Source organism: Drosophila arizonae, chromosome X (assembly GCF_054131065.1).
Source record: "Drosophila arizonae isolate 15081-1271.41 chromosome X, UAZ_ARI_1.0, whole genome shotgun sequence".
NCBI classification, from domain to species: Eukaryota; Metazoa; Arthropoda; class Insecta; order Diptera; family Drosophilidae; genus Drosophila; species Drosophila arizonae.
Window position 1 is genome coordinate 31,636,582 of NC_142927.1, and position 13,868 is coordinate 31,650,449.

Sequence of the window (13,868 nt, forward strand, 5' to 3'; positions counted from 1 at the left end):
AAAGTTGGTTAAAATGTGTGTACATTCCGAAGCACAAGTCTCTAGTACTTGAAATACGTGGTACCAAAAATCTGTAAATTACAAAATATTCGTATTTATCAAATATATATACACAGTAAATCTGAAGTCTCCAGGTCTAAAAGTGTTCAAATTAGGCTGAAAAACAAAGTCGATTTTTCGATTATTCTTAATAAAAAGAACTGGCACGACCAATAAATTGTGAGCTGAACATTTACTATCTAAGCTTATTTTCGAAAGTTCAGAGAAATTTCGAGTAGAGTTGATCATATCGATAATCATATAATACAATTTATAACCTCTCAAAAATATTTAGCTTAATTTATATCGAAATATATTATAATTGAAGAGCCAAATCAAAGTAGAATTTGAGCAAAATTAATGATAATTATGAGCGACAAAAAAATGAATAGTAGGCAATGTTTTCATTTTGCTCTTTGTAATTCGAATGTACACAAATATTTTGCACTGATTTAATACGATATACATATGAATCTTTATATCGTGTTCGGAAGCCAGTAGTCTACTATGAATAGTCTAGTCTCCTCTTCCTCTAGTCTACCATGAATACACCCTGACTACTAGGCAATATTTGTGCAGGCCAACTGTGATTCGCATTTACCCAGTCGCACTTTTCGCGTTATCTTTGTTCTGTTGGCTCTGTTGTGATATTGTGCTTACTGTTGCAATGCCAAAATATTTGATTGTACGGTTATTTCCATTGATAATGATATCTATGTGTATGTATGTGTGTTGGCTTTTATATTGTCGAAACATGTGAACGCTTTCAACCTATTCCTTGCTCAAACGAGACAGAAACAAATGGCAGAGTAAATGGTAACTGTCGGGCTAGTGGCGTTCATTGAAGCAAGTTTTTTTTTATATGTATGTATGTAGTCTCCAGGCAGTTGGTGCAGCTTTATCTGGGACCTCCCTCAGCACAGTATGGCGTGAATGGCACACATACATATATCAACGCATATCTTGTACATATACATATGTGTGTGACTATGTCGAAGGCAATTCTTAATCATCTATATATGAATGTATGTATATGAGCGTGTACATATAGCTATTTTTTTGTTTTTTTTTTTCTGAATTTAGTATGTTTAGAGACGGTTCACGTAACGGCAAATTAGGTTTGTTTTGTGGACAAAGCGCGTGGGGGAAATCTTACGAATGATGTCACTTAATAAGGCTGCGGACGATCGATTAATCCAGCAGCCCAAATCAACGACCATCGTGAAATATGAGAAATCGTCGTGTCTCTTCTGCAACGAGTGGTTCGACGCCCAGACTTTTACGGTGTGTTTACAGTTCTGCGTAATAGATTCGACAAATTGTATTGTATTCAAAATTTTATAGGAACACCTCATACACTGCGGCCAAGTGCTAGAGGAGTGTCCAAATAGCTGTAACGTGTTCATACCACGCATCCGTATGCGATCCCATCTGAAAGAGTGTCAGCGTGGCAAGCATCAGCAGAAAATGCAACGTCTCACTGCCAGCATGGAGTGCTTGGATCAATTTGCCGATCACCGTGTCCAGGTACTGGAACAGGACATATCAACTATACGTTCCGTGCTCAATGAGGAAATACGACAACGTCTGCATCTCATCACGGACGTGGGCAACATACGAAAACACAATCATTTGGTCGAGAACTGGACCCGGGAGACAGACGACTGTATCGCCGAGCTACGGCAGCAGCTCGACGAGGAAAGGGCACAGCGCACATTAGCCACAGAGCAAAATCAAGTGGATTTTCAATATTGCTGCAGCATAACCCAGGTAATGCAGTACACTCGATTTAAAAAAAAAAAGATATATGTATAATATAGTTAGTCGATTTCTATTAAGTCGCTGAAGGAACAATTGGAAACGAAAATGAACGATTTACAACAGTATATTAATCAACTGTCTTCGGATGTGAGCTTCCATCAGAACCAGCTGAATGATAATATTATGAAGTTGGAGGAAATTGTTTTTGAAAATGAGAGGATCAATCAGTAAGTTCGAATTACTTGTTCGAATCATCATTGCAAGTTTCGTTTGCATTGTACCTTAATTTTTAGTGATAAGTTTGTGCGGATCGAGCAGTTTCTACAGGAAATCAATGAGGATATTAAAACTAAGTTGGGCTCCTCGGATCTTTCCACCTCGAAGCAAGCCACATTGGACTATGAAGTCAAAAATGTGAAGAGTATTATGTGTGAAACTGAAGAGCGGTGCGATAAGCTCCAAAGCATTATCCAAGATCTCGATAAGGCACTTCATCAAACAATGCAAAGCATTGCGGACATCGAGAACCAGATGGCCATGCAGCAGCGCATCGCAAGCGTTCAGAATATAAGAGGTGAGATATTACCAGTACCATAAGCATTTTACAAATATACACTCTACAAAATATAAGAAGTGAGTGATCTTGATCTTAAATTATTTAGAATATGCAACGAAAATATAAAAAAATTCCGCAGATACAACCCGTATAAGAGATGAGCAAATCCGATGAATTCAATATATACCGAAGATATATGTATATAGTAAAGAAATAGCATACGCGCACACACGCTTAAACATGCATAGGCAGCAGTGTTGGCTATTTATAAGAACTTAATTGTTTAAAGCCATATACATATTTGTTGTTGTATTTCTTACAAAAATTTGAAGACGGTTCTCAAAATGGACGGCTCAGCTCGTCGCCCTGATAAAGAATATATATACAGATATATATTCTGGGTGTTACATACATTTTCCCAAAAACATTATAGTCAGATTTCCCATTCTCAATGGGTTCAGGGTATAAAAATAAATATACAGTAGAATCCGGTTATAACGACTCCGCTTAAAGCGTCCAACCGGTTATGTCGACGAAAATTCGATGTCTTGGTTGGTTCCCATACAAACTTACATATATGAAAGAGCCTCCGCTTAGTACGTCTCCGCTTTTAACGACCATCCGCTTATGCCGACGATTTTTTTTTTCATATTTTTGAGTTATTACGACTTGATAAAAAAAATTGCGAAATAATGACAACAAATTTCAGCATAAAACAAGTAAGAAAGCTCTAGTCGAGAGTGCCCGACTACGAGATCCCCTGAACCCTTCGAGCAATAGCTGTTTCAATCATTTTTCGCGTCTTTCTGCTTACGCAAGACACACACACGCACACACACATTATATACATACACACACGCACACACACAGAGATACGCACTCACGCATAAACACGCATTGGCTGCAGTGCACTGCAGTGGTGGCTTACTAAGGGAACTTAATTGTTCAATAACTTTTCTTGTGGATGTAGTTTCTTCATGAAACTTTTAGATTATTATTATATCATAGATATGTATGTATTTGCCAAAGCACAAGTCTCTAGTATTTGAAATACGCCTTTTACAAATGTGAGGGTGAGGGGCTGAATTTTGACAAAAATCGAAATTGTATAAAATGTATATAAGTATACAAAAAAAATTTGGAGACTCTAGCTTAAAAGATGTAGGAGATATAAATTTATTACTGTTTTTCGATAACGCTTTTAATCGATAACAAAATAACGGGGCAATTTATCGATATTTAAAGCAAAACTCGATATGCGCGTGCTATACACGGACCTAGGAAAATTTCAAGTCTCTAGCTCTTATATCTTCTAAGATCGACGCGTTCAAACATACGGACAGACGGACAGACGGGCGGACGGACAGACGGACAGGGCCAAATCGACTCAGCTCGTCGCCCTGATCAAGAATATATATACTTTATGGTCACGCCTCCTTCTGCCTGTTACATACATTTAACAAAACCATTATACCCTGATTTCCCATTGAAAATGGGTTCAGGGTATAAAAAAGACTCTGTTAGAAATGTATACATGTATGTATTGATCAGTGATCAGTACCCTTGCTTGTGTGCGTAGCAACGCCACAAATGCTGCTAAGACAGAGAGAGGGAGAGAGACAAAGTACAATGCCGACGTCACAAAAATGTTTCTAAACCATGTTATTGAAATAAGTTTATAAAAAATTGTTGTTATGATTAAAAATTTAAATTGTTTTATGGTAAAAGCTATTACGAACATGGAAACCGTAAAAAAAATTAAAAAAAAAAATTTTTACTCTTTCTGGTTAAAGCGTCCTCCGGGTATATAAACGACGTAAAATCGACGGTCCCTTGAGTGTCGCTATAACCGGATTCTACTGTATTTGGATATAGTAACCCCAAAGAACATATAACAAAAGTCTAGGCTTGACTTTTTTTTTTTTAAAGAGCTAGTAATAAAACTCGTGTACTAAAACAAAACCAATATACTCATATTACTTTCGTAAATGAGTATAAAAATAGTTTATTTAGTAGTATCACTAACCAGAGAGCACTCTGGTTAGTGGTAGTATCGAAAAGATGGAAAAAGTTTTTTTTTACAAATTTCAGGTCATCTGATTTGGCGCATTAAAGACTATTCAAAGAAATTAGAGGAGGCCAAGCAGTATGATACCATACTGCATAGTGCCATGTTCTCTAACAAGGCTTTTGGATACGCCTTGCGTGTAAGTTTTATGTGTGTAGATAAAGTATAGATCGATAAACACATATCGATTGCAGCTGGATATCTATTTAAATGGCAAGGGTACTTGGAAAGGGCGCAATCTAATTGCATGCTTAAATGTGCTATCTGGCGAATATGATCCACTTCTGAATTGGCCATGTCGCCTGCAGGCCGAGATCATTATACGGGATCAAAGTGGAGTAGCGCTGGAGGCCCAGGACTATGTCAAGACGATCTACGTGCGAAAGAAGAGTGATGATTATATACAGACTAATCAGTACTTCCATATACCACACAAGGTCATCACCAGTCGCAACTATTTACGTAACGATTCGCTCTTCGTCGAAGTACGGGTTCTCAAATAAATGCAGAATATTAAAATAGTCAAAGGTATGCCACAACGAATTCATTCACAAAAGCTAACTTTAGCCTATATTTACATAAATATATTAATAACAGCTGTAATTGTAATTGAAAAAGACCGTGCTTTTTTTTAATAAAATAATATATATATATATATATATATATATATACATATATGTAATGCATACAGACTCTAAAAAGCTGTTCCAATTCAAAAAATTGACATTAGATAAGATAAGCGTTTCATTACAATGTCTAAAGATAATTATTTGCTTCTAAATATAAATGCGTATGCTTAAGGGTTATTGTTCTTCGAGGCACACTTTGAACAATTTAGATACTATTTTGCACTGGGATGTCTTGAATTCCATTGTCTTATTAAAATAAAATAGTTACTTCGTAATCAATAATATTTAATATAGTAGAAATAAAGAATTGTTCATAAATTTAAGATGAGCGCTGCTCTCCTACCAATGCATAAAGTGCGTGCTTGTAATGTCCAGAAGTGTCACCCTATAAGAGTATATAAAACGAATTGAATTATAAATAAATGTATGTACAACATACATATATGCTTACCTTTATCCAGCTCTTTAACGATTTGCCATACAAACGCTCGAAAGCCACTTTAATGTCAGCCAAGTCAATCTGCAGGATAAATTGAAACAATTAAGAGCGTTGCGGTCGGGCGTTACCGTTACTCAATTATGGAACAAGCCCTGCTAGATCAAATTTTCGATTCACCACGCCCCCAATCGGTATATATATATATATATTTGCCAGTAATCATAATAATTATCAGTAGTAATTTAGTATTCGACACGCAATTACCATGGTTTCTCAGATACCGGAAAACGTCACTCCCGTACTGGGCGGATTGTAAAAATCACTATATAATTAATTCTCTTGCTTTAATAGCGACGAAACATTTTGCACTTATCGGTAGGTAGGGACAGACGATCAGACGTTGAACAAAACCAATATACTCATTTCATTTCGTGAATTAAAATGAATTTGCATGTGTCCCAGGATGTAGATATGTACAAGTATATAGTCTAGATTTACCTCGCAGCGTGTTATGATAACTCGTATCAACTGTTTGTCATTGGTGCCAATGCCAGCCATGGACTTGTGTAAGCGCGAGGCGAAATACTCTGCCTTGTTTGTCACACACTTGTAGATGGCGATAAGGCCCTCCATAATATCGCCAGAGAATTCTTTTTTGATCGCCTTTTCCAGCGAGTGTCCAGTTATACTCTCGTACTCCTGGAATATCTGAAAAGGGTTTGCATCGAATGTTGATTGGCTCAGGGGACATTTTGATAAAAGGCTTACAAGTTTTAGTTGCTGATAGTTCCTTTGGCAAAGTATCATGTTGAACATGCTCTCATCGGTGCCCACACGTAGTTCACCAGCCTTGAGTAGCTCTCGAGCATCCTCTTTGGCCTTGTTGGGATCCACACGACCACTCTCGTCTCGCGCCGCAGCGCAAAGCGAAATAAGCAAGCGCTTGAAGTTACCGGAGGTCTCCGATTTCAGCTCCGATTCCAAGTGTGCTCCAAACACTTAATAAGTATGCATAAAGCATTAATAAACAGTCTGACGGACATGCCAAATCAAGTGAAACTTACAACGCAAATATTGATTTTTGATGGTATGAATTTCAACATTGGATAAGGTGCACAGTATTTCAATTAGAACTTCCTCATCGGTGCCCAGACCGGCCATGGCATCATTCAACTCGGCACAATAGTAGTCGACGATTGGGCGTAAGAGGCCGACGAGTAGTTTTTGGAAATTACCACTCGTCTCCCCTTTGATGTCTTCAATTAGATCCTTGCCGAAGTGAGTTTTGTATTGGCGCTGGATCTCTTGGCGCTGTTCGTTGTTGCGACGACAAATGATCTCGATGAGCTTATCCTCATCTGTGCCAAAGCCTTTCATCGCTTTGCGCAAATCGTGCGCATCCTTGACGGGATCAAAGGCTTGAGCCGGCAACAAAGTGGGAGTTCCCTAAAATAAATAGATATATCCAACTGACAATGAACTAAATTTAATAATATTTTTGGACTTAGTGTAGATTGATTAATGCGAGATTTTGCACATGGAAGAACAAACCTCTTTGTTAGCCGTAAGGCGTTGATTGAGTGACTGCTGCACGTGCTCATGACTATAACCATACCCATGCCCATGTTCATGCCCATACCCCTGTGGCTGCACTTGATCATGCCCAAAACTCTGTACGTTGCCACGACCCTGCTGCTGGGCATGATAATTAGAAGAATCATATCCATATGCTGACGTCATGGCTGGCGTGTATCCAGCTAAATAAGTTGCATTTGAATGCTGATTGAATTGGCTTTGGCTATGCTGATTGGTCGGCATACTCTGTGCATGATTGATCGGATATAGTGTGCTACCAGGGTATGGTGCTGATGTGAGTGGATAAGGGCAGCTAGTAACGCCGCCGGCATGTTGGGTATTTGGGTATTGTTGGAACTGTTGTTCTTGTTGCTGCTGATTGGATTGTGTGGCTGGCAGTGGGTATGGCGTGGAATGTGAAACGATTTGCTTCACTGGTGCAGAGACCCAACCAACTCCAAACGGCACCTTAGGTTGCTCACTAGTGGATGGATGCGATGAATATGGCATTCCAGTACCCTACAAAAGTCAAAACAATGGAATAGGCGGAATGGACACTATATGCAAAATAAATAAGTTTATCAAAGAAACTACCATTGGCTTAGCAGAAAATACAATTTGGGACAGGAATGTAAGCATATATAAATGAGTACATACATACATACGTCAATTTCAAAATATATGTAACATAAATATACTTTTTGACATTGTCAAAGGACAAGACCCTTTGATAGCTTATATAATGTATATGTTTATAAATATACGAAATCATCAAACAGTTTTAGACATTTAGAAGTGTATCAAATCTTCATTCAACAAAAGTTTTCATGTAACCGGATCCACCCCAAAGAGAGCTATTTGATATATCGCAAACTCGATATGCACGATATGTTAAAATATGACTTATTGTGACTGACGTGTCCACATTTTTTTATTTATATTTTTTTATTCTTTCCAGGCAGGAAATTAAAAAAATTTACATTATTCAAAGAATGTCGTGATTGCTCTTACTTTAGTGAGTAAAAATACAATGTGATTAAAAGGCTACTTACATATGGATACATGATGGTTATTTGTATGTTTTTAATGAGATTACTCTGTAAGAATATTCCTCTGAGATTCAATACTAGAAGAAAGAGGATATATATTTATTTTAAATATATGGAAACTATCAACTTATAGCCAAAGTATTATCAAAATTTAACTATATATAGGGGCATTTATTACTATTAATATACATACATTCAAAATGTATCTAATATTCGACCTATCAATGAGCAACATGCGGGCGGTTGTTTACTTATCTAGTTGTTGCACCTATCTACACAAACAAATATAAATTTGAGTTAGCTGTTTAATGCTTCATAATATACGTAGTCTATTCATGTTAGGTAGCCGTTAATATTATTTGCATTTTAATATAATTAGCTGTGTATCTGTATCTAATATTCTAGAGTTTATGAATGAGTCACATAGCCACGTTTTACTTGGCTCTTTGACTATTCCTAGCCTAGGCCTAGAAGGAGCTGACTACTTCCTGTGCGCATTTGATACATATTTGGCGAGTCGTAACTAGGATAAATGAGACCAGGCATAAGGTTTATCATTTCCCCCAATTAGGCGTTGCCAAATATACATATATGAAATACGCACACAGAGTAGTCAACTGACTTCAAATTGGTACTTATGCTAAATATCTCGATCGTCTCGATGCTGATTCATCTTACAGCCCACCAAAATTCTTCAATGCTTGCTCATATACATTTTTATATATGTAACTTTGGGAAGTAGTTGATTCAATACAATTTTCTTGTGATGCAGGGCTGCAAAATCAACAGGTGGTTGCATATTTCCTATATATATATATATATATATATATATATATATATATATATATATATATATATAATATAAAAGTTTAAATTGTAACACATCTCTCCGACTTATTTTCAGTATATGTACGTACGTATGTACGTACGTATGTGTATAATTGCGTATCTTTATGCTTAAGTGAAATACGAGTTCATCTTTTTCAATTAACGGCACATTATGTATTGACTGACACTTTTCAATTCGTTGGAAAATTGTAAGGAAACCCGAATCTAGCTTCTATTGTCAGACTTAAATAGGCGTATGAATTTTTAATTACTTCAAGTATCAAGTCGTACGTACGTGCGTGTACCGTGTACATACAGCGTCCGAATGAGATTGTGAAACTATGCAAATGATTTGACAGGGCGGCACCACAACCTGTTGCAATAATATATCGAAAAAGCAATATTATCGATAACTGCAGTTGTTCTGTTAACATTGTTCATAATATTCATAATTATATCGTTAATATCGATGATAACCACGTCTCTTGGCAAAGCCAAAATAAAGCATAATGAAACAATAATTTGATTGTTGATTGCCACGACAACTTGGCAATGAATAAGCGCGTGCGCATCGTAGTTGTGGGTGATTCAGGTAATTATCGAGTATTTTGACTATATTTGAATATCAAATGATTTTAATGCCTCTAGGTGTTGGAAAAACATGCCTAACCCACTTAGTTGCCCACAATGAGTCGTTAATACGGCCGGGCTGGACAGTTGGCTGCAACATTCAAGTTAAAATTCACGAATTCAAGGAAGGCACGGCCCGACAGTGCCCATATTTTATTGAATTGTTTGACATTGGTGGCTCACTGAGTCACAAAAATACGCGAAGCGTTTTCTACAGTGGTATACATGGAGTTATCTTGGTGCATGATCTAACGAATGGCAAGTCGCAGGAGCAACTACTTGACTGGCTCTTCGAGATTGTCAATAAGGATGGCAAAGATACGTACAAATGCCGCAGTCCCTCTTCGCCGCCGTCGCCGCTGCACGGCTATGGCACGGATACCAGCATGCGGTTTGATTTAGAAGAGTTCTTAGGCGCTACACAAATACCTATTTTAGTTATGGGCACCAAGTTAGATTTGATCGATGAGAAACGTCAACCCAAAACATCTGTTAAAAAGGTCGGGGGTATTGGTCAGTATGGATGACTGGTTATCAGATGTAGTTAAAGTCTCCTGAAATTTATCTATATTTTCTGTTTGTAGCCGACAAATGTGGCGCCGAGGAAATATGGCTAAACTGTCGGGATACACGCAGCTTAGCCGCGGGTACAACTGATGCGGTTAAGTTATCCAGATTCTTCGACTGTGTCATTGAAAAGCGCGAAAGTAATGGGTGCCCAGGCGCTCATCTGGTGGCATCCACTGCTACAGATAGACGACGAGCCGCTAACTCACTACCTTGCAGTCCAGAGTTCCCGATATATGCGAGCAAAGCAACAGAAACTTTCGTACCCCTGCTAGAAACCAACGATTTAAAATAAGGATTAGGACTTAAAAATTAGATTTAAGAAAATATATTATATATAAACTAATATACTTTTATACTGAACCAGCAATGCTAATTGAGCTACCTTGCATCATTTGGCGATACCATTCAGGCAGTATGGGCTTCACATCTGGACCGCGCAGCACAGAGTATTTAATCTTATTCAGAGCCGGTTTGTAGTCGATCATAACTACAGCGTTAGAGTCGTTAATACGATGCATTATTGCCTTGAGCTCGTGCAGAAAGTTTGAGAGGAATGTGCCCGTGGCTGCCGAGCTCCAAGGCTTGTGGCGGTGTAGTTCGCGTACGCTGTACTCTTTAATATCGTGAACCAGTCCATTGTCATCCCGCAATCCGGTTATAATCGTGTCGATACCAACCAAAAACGATTGGCTCCACCAATTGAGACTCTTGTAATTAACAAAGGTCTGCTGTTGCCTCTGGGTCATTTTGTATGCAGATGTTTTAAGCTCTACGAACTCTGCCAAGCGTAGCTGTTCCGGATCTTTCAGGTCGCTGAGAAGTATAGGTTTTATTAAAACATGGTATACAGAGATACATATCTTACGCAGAGAACATACACATAGACGTCACTTTTAATGCAGTCCATCTCCGCGCCGTAGATTAGACGCAGGCCATTTAATTTGCTACGGTAGACACATGCAAACTCTTGGGATTCATTAACAGGTGCATTTGTAACAGGTGGTTTGTCTGGATGGGGAGTTGTGCAATACTGCTCGAATTTAAAGCCCCATGAGCACATGTCCATTTCACGGCGTGTCATCTGCATTGCTTGGCTTCGCTGGTCACTAGTTTCTACTTTGGATATGTAGGTGGTGCCGTTTAAGCATGTTGCCATAAGACGATAGTCACGATTCCTTTGATATGGTGTGCACATAATTTGGCGAAGAACACCACGAAAAGTGACAAAATCAGCGAGTAGTTCCATTTGCCCTGTGGACGAAGTGCGCAGATGCTCTTGATGATTATAGATGAACTGACAGATGTGATATATATCGAAGTAGTCAGGATCAATACTTTTGCGCTGTACATTTTCAATGCCTGCATTGAGATCCAGTGGCATTTCGCTAGGAGATGGCAGCCAAAGGAATCTTAAATTCTTGGCATTGTTCTCGAATTCTCGTGATTCGTTAACGCTATAGAATCCAATTGGCTCAGGACGACTTATGTCTGGAAAGGTGCCTGGGAATTTAGCTCCGAATCTATGCAGGCGCACATTCACACGGAATGTCTGAGTATCATTTCTGCCAGAATAAGACATTTTGTTTAGAGGATTGCAAGACCAAATCAAAACATGAAGTACTTACCCGTCTTTCAAGAAACTTGGTCTGTATATCGATATATCGATAGATATTTTAAATAATAACTTTTTCATTTGGTGCCAAATGCTGCCAATTTATAATAATAATAATAAATTTAATACATACTATAATAATAATAAATTTAATACATACTTTGATGCAAATGTTTATGCAAATGTGCGTGCCCAACCGCAATTAACGAATATGTCGATGCCATTTTCGAAACCATCGACTATATTACCTATCACTGTATCGATGCAATGGTTGCTATCGCTTTTACAACTGGAATCAAACCGAAAAACTTCGCCTTATAAAGTAGCACTTATTAGCAAAAATGGGACAGCAGCGAGAGTGTATTGTAGTGAATATGCGTTCGGCGATAGTGCTAATCATCATATTCGTATTGACCGGCATAAAAAACAGCGAAACCGCCAGCGGTGGCAACCAAATGGATCTAGCGGATATGAAAGGTGATCCACGCAAGGACAACAGCAATTCAGGAAATAACAATAACAACGATAATGTAGTGTTTGTACCAGCCTTGGCGAATTTGGGCAGCAAATCTCCAGCAGCTGGCGACAACAACAACGGCAACAACATCACGAACATGCTATGCCCCTTGGATAAGGAAACACCCTGTGAACGGTTGCCATTTCCATGCATTCGCTGCACTTACAACTTCAATTGCCTGTACGGCCGCGATATCAACATCACATGCGAGGCAGCCAACAATGTACAGTGCAGTGGAGAGCGCTCGTTTCAACGTCAAATGAATTGTCGCTATTGCTATCAAACCGAAATGTGGCAACAGAACTGTGAACAACATGCCAATTGCAACTCGGCTGCAGAGAAATACTATCGCACTAATTGCACTGTGCATCAGAATGTGCTTTGTCTGGGGAGCCGTTCGTTTACTCGTAATTTGCGCTGTAACTGGACTCAGGGCTATCGCTGGAGCACCGCGTTACTCATCAGCCTTACTTTGGGCGGCTTTGGCGCCGACCGTTTTTATTTGGGCCACTGGCAGGAGGGCATTGGCAAGCTGTTCAGCTTTGGTGGCCTCGGCGTGTGGACAATCATCGATGTTCTCCTGATATCTATGCACTACTTGGGCCCTGCTGATGGTTCGCTCTACATTTAATCCGAGGAACAACCCCGATGGGGGAATTACCTAAAATGCGTTTTATACAAATTAAATTTGGAACATGCGACACTTTCATGTATTAAAATCATCTATAAATTAAGAACACTACGGACGAATATTTTAACTTAATAAGTGAAAGAAAACTAATCTAAAATGGATAAACATTAATGTTTAAGTAAATTTGAGTTATAATTTAGATAAATACCTTTTGTCTAATTTCCACAAAAATATTTCTGCATCTCTAGACATAACAAGTAAGAAGACTCTAGTCGAGACTGCTCGACTAGGAGATCCCCTGAACCCTCTAATCTGATATTCTAACACTCTGCACTTCTTTTCGGCAGAACATAATCATAATGTTTAACTGTATGTACATTCCAAAGCACAAGTCTCTAGTACTTGAAATACGCCTTTTATAAAGGTGAGGGCGAGGGGGTGGATATAGTGGTGGGGGGTAAATTACAACAAAAATCGAAATTGTATAAAATATATACATATGTCTACATTTAAAATATGCATGCTATAGATATAACACTAGCCAGATCGATAATAAAATATCGGAAGTAGTTATATAGAGATATACACGGACCTAGGAAAAAAATTTCAAGTCTCTTATCTTCTGAGATCGACGCGTTCATACATACGGACGGACGGACAGGGCCAAATCGACTTAGCTCGTCGTGCTGATCAATAATATATATACTTTGTGGGGTCTGCCACGCCTCCTTCTCCCTGTTACATACATACTTTCAACAAAACCATTATACCCTGATTTCCCATTGAAAATGGGTTCAGGGTATAAAAATAAATTGTGCTCAACATTTTAAATATCTAAGTATGAAAATATCTTCAAATGCTGTTCTTCGGCAGTTTACTAAATGTATAAGAGTAGACTGTCTATATATGTAAATAAAATGTATAAATCTCTTTTTGTTAAACATTTCTATGCATTCATACACAT

The 13,868-nt window shown here is 38.3% G+C and overlaps 5 protein-coding genes across 14 annotated transcripts; 3 read left to right on the forward strand and 2 right to left on the reverse strand.

Annotated features, from left to right (window-relative positions):
- The first annotated feature begins 714 nt into the window (after positions 1 to 714).
- On the forward strand, positions 715 to 6,968 carry Traf-like (TNF-receptor-associated factor-like). 5 transcript variants are annotated; one of them, XM_089474434.1, is made up of 8 exons: positions 715 to 855; positions 916 to 1,064; positions 1,123 to 1,323; positions 1,384 to 1,809; positions 1,864 to 2,027; positions 2,094 to 2,374; positions 4,448 to 4,563; positions 4,619 to 6,968. In XM_089474434.1, the coding sequence occupies exons 3-8, from the start codon at positions 1,198 to 1,200 to the stop codon at positions 4,925 to 4,927; spliced, it is 1,422 nt and encodes a 473-aa protein (XP_089330560.1). In that variant the 5' UTR covers positions 715 to 855; positions 916 to 1,064; positions 1,123 to 1,197; the 3' UTR covers positions 4,928 to 6,968. The 5 variants fall into 5 exon arrangements, with proteins under 5 accessions (XP_089330560.1, XP_089330564.1, XP_089330561.1 ...); XM_089474438.1 differs by having other exon boundaries at positions 1,888 to 2,027; XM_089474435.1 differs by having other exon boundaries at positions 1,132 to 1,323.
- Positions 5,318 to 9,352, reverse strand: AnxB11 (Annexin B11). Of its 5 annotated transcripts, none has more exons than XM_089474431.1 (8): positions 9,240 to 9,339; positions 8,120 to 8,193; positions 7,044 to 7,586; positions 6,557 to 6,938; positions 6,261 to 6,490; positions 5,991 to 6,200; positions 5,505 to 5,573; positions 5,318 to 5,438 (listed from the first exon to the last, which is right to left on the reverse strand). In XM_089474431.1, the coding sequence occupies exons 1-8, from the start codon at positions 9,256 to 9,258 to the stop codon at positions 5,373 to 5,375; spliced, it is 1,593 nt and encodes a 530-aa protein (XP_089330557.1). In that variant the 5' UTR covers positions 9,259 to 9,339; the 3' UTR covers positions 5,318 to 5,372. The 5 variants fall into 5 exon arrangements, with proteins under 5 accessions (XP_089330557.1, XP_017869123.1, XP_089330558.1 ...); XM_018013634.2 differs by having other exon boundaries at positions 9,217 to 9,283; XM_089474432.1 differs by lacking the exon at positions 7,044 to 7,586 and having other exon boundaries at positions 9,240 to 9,352.
- On the forward strand, positions 9,346 to 10,487 carry LOC108617836 (rab-like protein 3). Of its 2 annotated transcripts, none has more exons than XM_089474446.1 (3): positions 9,346 to 9,536; positions 9,593 to 10,074; positions 10,159 to 10,297. In XM_089474446.1, exons 1-3 carry the CDS (start codon positions 9,497 to 9,499, stop codon positions 10,189 to 10,191), a joined length of 555 nt encoding a protein of 184 aa, XP_089330572.1. In that variant the 5' UTR covers positions 9,346 to 9,496; the 3' UTR covers positions 10,192 to 10,297. The 2 variants fall into 2 exon arrangements, with proteins under 2 accessions (XP_089330572.1, XP_017869135.1); XM_018013646.2 differs by having other exon boundaries at positions 9,349 to 9,536; positions 9,593 to 10,087; positions 10,159 to 10,487.
- Rai1 (Rat1 Interacting Protein 1) lies at positions 9,694 to 11,844 on the reverse strand. The gene is made up of 4 exons (XM_018013641.2): positions 11,770 to 11,844; positions 11,023 to 11,706; positions 10,493 to 10,957; positions 9,694 to 10,412 (listed from the first exon to the last, which is right to left on the reverse strand). The coding sequence occupies exons 1-3, from the start codon at positions 11,835 to 11,837 to the stop codon at positions 10,495 to 10,497; spliced, it is 1,215 nt and encodes a 404-aa protein (XP_017869130.1). The 5' UTR covers positions 11,838 to 11,844; the 3' UTR covers positions 9,694 to 10,412; positions 10,493 to 10,494.
- Positions 11,845 to 12,097: 253 nt separating this feature from the next.
- On the forward strand, positions 12,098 to 13,861 carry amx (TM2 domain-containing protein 3 almondex). The gene has a single exon (XM_018013885.2). The coding sequence runs from the start codon at positions 12,098 to 12,100 to the stop codon at positions 12,902 to 12,904; it is 807 nt and encodes a 268-aa protein (XP_017869374.1). The 3' UTR covers positions 12,905 to 13,861.
- Positions 13,862 to 13,868: the final 7 nt, after the last annotated feature.

Excerpts from the sequence above, each read along its gene's own strand:
- Traf-like (XM_089474434.1), top strand. The coding sequence starts at position 1,198 with ATGATGTCACTTAATAAGGCTGCGGACGATCGATTAATCCAGCAGCCC. Across the intron at positions 1,810-1,863 it reads ATTGCTGCAGCATAACCCAG|TCGATTTCTATTAAGTCGCT; the intron begins GTAATGCAGTAC and ends TAATATAGTTAG. Across the intron at positions 4,564-4,618 it reads CTTTTGGATACGCCTTGCGT|CTGGATATCTATTTAAATGG; the intron begins GTAAGTTTTATG and ends TATCGATTGCAG.
- LOC108617836 (XM_018013646.2), top strand. The coding sequence starts at position 9,497 with ATGAATAAGCGCGTGCGCATCGTAGTTGTGGGTGATTCAG. Across the intron at positions 9,537-9,592 it reads CGTAGTTGTGGGTGATTCAG|GTGTTGGAAAAACATGCCTA; the intron begins GTAATTATCGAG and ends TAATGCCTCTAG. Across the intron at positions 10,088-10,158 it reads TAAAAAGGTCGGGGGTATTG|CCGACAAATGTGGCGCCGAG; the intron begins GTCAGTATGGAT and ends TTCTGTTTGTAG.
- AnxB11 (XM_089474431.1), bottom strand. Across the intron at positions 7,587-8,119 it reads TAACCATCATGTATCCATAT|GGTACTGGAATGCCATATTC; the intron begins GTAAGTAGCCTT and ends TGACTTTTGTAG. Across the intron at positions 6,201-6,260 it reads ACTATCAGCAACTAAAACTT|ATATTCCAGGAGTACGAGAG; the intron begins GTAAGCCTTTTA and ends AACCCTTTTCAG.
- Rai1 (XM_018013641.2), bottom strand. The coding sequence starts at position 11,837 with ATGAAAAAGTTATTATTTAAAATATCTATCGATATATCGATATACAGA. Across the intron at positions 11,707-11,769 it reads CCAAGTTTCTTGAAAGACGG|AAATGATACTCAGACATTCC; the intron begins GTAAGTACTTCA and ends TTATTCTGGCAG. Across the intron at positions 10,958-11,022 it reads ATTAAAAGTGACGTCTATGT|CGACCTGAAAGATCCGGAAC; the intron begins GTATGTTCTCTG and ends TATACTTCTCAG.
- amx (XM_018013885.2), top strand. The coding sequence starts at position 12,098 with ATGGGACAGCAGCGAGAGTGTATTGTAGTGAATATGCGTTCGGCGATA.